At 51.8% G+C, this 4,304-nt stretch overlaps 1 protein-coding gene across 1 annotated transcript; it reads left to right on the top strand.

The window, feature by feature from the left end:
* The first annotated feature begins 1,011 nt into the window (after positions 1 to 1,011).
* Positions 1,012 to 2,746, top strand: LOC123048809 (berberine bridge enzyme-like Cyn d 4). The gene has a single exon (XM_044471839.1). The coding sequence runs from the start codon at positions 1,012 to 1,014 to the stop codon at positions 2,737 to 2,739; it is 1,728 nt and encodes a 575-aa protein (XP_044327774.1). The 3' UTR covers positions 2,740 to 2,746.
* Positions 2,747 to 4,304: the final 1,558 nt, after the last annotated feature.

Raw genomic sequence — 4,304 nt, 5'->3', positions numbered from 1 at the left:
AGCCTTATTAAAAGAAAGTACAGAGGAAGTTAAAGTGAGATAAGTATATGTGTGTGTCATCATCTAGCTGGCTAGATGCATGACATTGCAATTAAGGTTAATGTGGGCCGGGGAAGGGAATTGAGAGGAGAAACCATATTGTTTATAACTTTATATACAATCCATCAGAACATCAAGTCCAAAAAGGTAAAAGAAGCATTTGAGATTGTCGACCTACATATCAATAGTGAAGAATGTAAGCGAGTCACAATTAGAGGAGAATAAAACCATATGAATAAAAATTGAAACGATATGTTAGCTAGGTGCAGTCCTTTTTCAATCACAGTTATGTACAAGTGCATGATCTTTGGGTTTTAACTATAACAAGAGAAGTGCAACTGTGATATACTTTCTCCGTTTCTAAATATAAGTCTTTTTAGACACTTTAAATGAACTACAACATATGAATGTATGTAGACATATTTTAGAGTGTAGATTCACTTATTTTGCTCCGTATCTAATTATTTGTTGGAATCTCTAAAAAGACTTATATTTAGGAATGGAGGGAGTAGTTGGTGATATTGTCAGGGGATAAAGAGGTCACACCGTTCACGTACCAGCAATCCATGTGTGTTTATGTTCAAAAAACATTTACTCGGTCATTTATGTTTCAAAAGTTTCTTTTGCGGGTAATATGTTTTAAAAGTGGTGTCCTCGTGTCAAAATTTAAAATTCTAGTCGCATAAACGACGGTATCATATCTGTTCGCACGGGAACCACGAGAGGGCTAACTATGGATTAAATTTAGCAATTTTAAAACGGCTCCCGCTTTAACTACGCGTTGCATACACTTCGCCGGTCGAGCCAATCGCTGCCAGCCACGCGGACCACTATCCAAATAGTTGACCATGCAAGACCTTTTGTTTGCACTGAACAGGATTTTCGAGTTCAGACAGAGTACTCGCCGTCGGCGCAGGCTATATACACGCAAGCAGTGAGTGCTACCGATCATTGGCCATTCGTTGACGAAGCATGCAGAGCTCGATGGCCCCGTCCCGAACCATGGCGCTGCTAGCAATGCTCTTGGTCTCCCGCTTGTTCTTCTGCTCCCAAGCTTCCACCGATGGCTTCCTCGCGTGCCTCACGGCGTCCGTGCCCGAGCAGCTCCTCTTCACCCGGAGCTCGCCGTCGTTCGCGTCGGTTTTGGCGTCCTCCGTTCGGAACCGCAGGTTCCTCACGCAGGCCACGGTGCGGCCGCTCTGCGTCGTCACGGCGACGAACGCTTCCCACGTCCAGGCCGCCGTCGTGTGCGGCCGCCAGCATGGCGTCCGCCTCCGCGTGCGCAGCGGCGGGCACGACTACGAGGGCCTCTCGTACAGGTCCGCGCGCCCCGAGACGTTCTTCGTGGTCGACCTCGCCGGCCTCCGCTCCGTGCGTGTCAGCCTTGGCATCCCGCGGGAGGGAGCGCCGGCCACCGCGTGGGTGGAATCCGGCGCGACGCTCGGGGAGCTGTACCATGCTATCGGGAAGGCGAGTGATCGGCTGGCGTTCCCGGCGGGCTTGTGCCCGACCGTCGGCGTCGGCGGACATCTCAGCGGCGGCGGCTTCGGCATGCTGCTGCGCAAGCACGGGCTCGCAGTCGACCACGTCGTGGACGCCACGATGGTTGACGCCGAGGGGAGGGTCCTGGACAGGGACGCCATGGGCCAGGACGTCTTCTGGGCCATCCGCGGCGGCGGCGGCGGCGGGAGCTTCGGGATCGTGCTGTCGTGGCGGGTGAAGCTCGTGGCCGTGCCGCCAACGGTCACCGCGTTCACGATCCCCAGGTCCGTCGAGCAGGGTGCCGTGGACATCCTAACCAAGTGGCAGGAGGTCGCGCCGGCTCTCCCCGACGACTTGTTCGTGAGGGTGCTCGTGCAACGACAGGTGGCCAAATTCCAGGCCCTATACCTAGGCACCTGCGACGCGCTCCTGCCGGTGATGCGCCGCCGCTTCCCGGAGCTCGGCGTGAACCGGACGCACTGCAAGGAGATGACCTGGCTCCAGTCCGTGCCGTACGTCTACCTTGGCAGCGGCGCCACCGTCGAGGACATCTTGAACCGGACCGACCCCGTGGACACCACCTCCAGCAAGGCCACGTCCGACTACGTGCGGCATGCGATCGCCAGGGACGTGTGGGAGGAGATCTTCGCGACCTGGCTCGCGAGGCCGGACGCCGGCCTCATGATCCTAGACCCCTACGGGGGACACATGGCCCGCGTGCCCGAGGCGGCAACGCCGTTCCCGCACCGCGCCGGCGTGCTGTATAACGTGCAGTACATAAACTTCTGGGGCGGCGGCGGCGGCGACGGCGCGGCGCAGACGGCGTGGGTCAGGGACGTCTACGCGTTCATGGAGCCGCACGTGAGCAAGAACCCGAGGGAGGCGTACGTGAACTACAGGGACCTTGACCTCGGCGAGAACGTGGTCGTGGGCAATGTCACCAGCTACGAGGCCGGCAAGGTCTGGGGCGAGAAGTACTACTCCAAGGGCAACTTCAGGAGGCTCGCCATGGCCAAGCGTCAGATAGACCCCGACGACTACTTCAGGAATGAGCAGAGCATCCCGCCGCTTGATGCTGATGATGAACAACTGACCATGGGGCATGTGGCGCATATAGATTACGCTAATCCTGATTCGTCGAATCATTTTTACATATTTGGTTGTGTGGGTATCTTTCTTATGTATATTCGGCGGCGAAAATACAGTCTAAAATCGTGATTTGGCGGATGACAATGGAACATGATATATGCATCTGATTTTATGAGCCCATACTCCCTCGGTCCCTCCGTCATTTTGATGCCATGTAGTTTGTTGGTTATTTGTCAACCTTAACACATACTCCCTCCGTCCCAACATAATTGACTCAACTTTTCCTCCATGGCTCCGTCGCAATACAATGTTGAGTCATTTATTTTGGGACGAAGGAAGTATATCAATTTAAAATCCGTGTTTGCTAATGATCAGTTGCCTGAAATTATTCTAGGTTTGAGTCCATTCATTGCAGAGCACCGAGCCGCCTGTTCGGTAGTCCTCCCCAGCCTCAAAATTCCTCGACTCCTCAGCCCGTAACCAGTTGCTAGCTTCTCGTAAAAATCCTGGAGTTTGAAAACCGTTCGGGACAATAGCTTCTCAATCATTAGCGCTCGCATGGGCTGCCAGCCCATTAGGCTTGGATGTAGCCAGGCTTGGTACGGAGAGAGAGATGGTCTTGCAGCCCAATTAGCTCGTTTTCTCCTCTTCAGCCCAACAAGAAGAGAAGAGGGGATGGCGTACGAGTCAGGAGGGAGAGAGAGAATACGATTAGTTGCTCGCGAACCGGTACGCAATGTCACTTGGCGGTGGCACAAGCATGTAATTCTTTTCAAATCCCGCTTCCCAGTTTCTGCGGAGCCATGTTTTCCCAACTCCACGACTCCTTCGATTTTGCATGCAGTTTCTAACCAGCTTCTCGTTCCAAAAGCCAGGAGTTGACCCGTTCGGCTGGACTCCGGGCTGGAGATGAGGATTTGAGAAGCCAGAGGGCTCCCGAACAGGCACGGACGCTGCGGCTGGCCATGTCACCGGCGAGGGCAAGCTGTGAACAAGCTGGAGGACGAAGGCCAAGGCCCAAGGGTGACGAAAAATGATCTTTTTGTTAATTATTAATAACTGAAGATTAGGCGGGCCCTTTAAAATTAGAATCCTGCCTTGCCTGATAGACATATTTGTTGTCATATGTAAAGAAAGAACACTCTGAGAATGGTTTTCCGATTTCAGAAGTGGACTCTAATGTGTAAAGATGGAGCCAGAAGGCTTTAAGCATCAACAGAAAAAGAAAAGAGGATCGGCATATCCATAGCCATGATTTGAGATTAGCCCTTTTCGAAGCCCTTAACCACGGGAAGGACCCGGTTTTATATTTTGCATCGCCGTGTTCTCTCAAAATATGGAACCATTAGTTTGTGCATACACGGGGTCCTCGTGAGCTAATTTGCAATTAGGACTCATGCTTTCGTGGAACAAAAGGAAGTTGTCATATTCAACCATGCATGATGCACCCGCATTTGAACATGCGTGTTTTAAAAGTACTCCCAAAGAACTCATAGTGGCAAGAGGAGGATTATTGATGTAAAAAAAAAGGATTATAGTAGTAGACTAGTAGACACTTCTTTGCGCATGACATAAATAACCATATTTTGTTTTCTGCAGGTGCACACAGTCCAACCATATCCATCACTGCTTTCAGATTTTTTTATAAATCGTATGTAGGTTCAAAGTCTGAGAGGGTGCATCTGAGTGAACTA

The sequence above is a fragment of the Triticum aestivum genome, chromosome 2D (genome assembly GCF_018294505.1).
Source record: "Triticum aestivum cultivar Chinese Spring chromosome 2D, IWGSC CS RefSeq v2.1, whole genome shotgun sequence".
In the NCBI taxonomy this organism is placed as follows: Eukaryota; Viridiplantae; Streptophyta; class Magnoliopsida; order Poales; family Poaceae; genus Triticum; species Triticum aestivum.
This window is presented reverse-complemented; position numbering and strand designations above follow the sequence as displayed.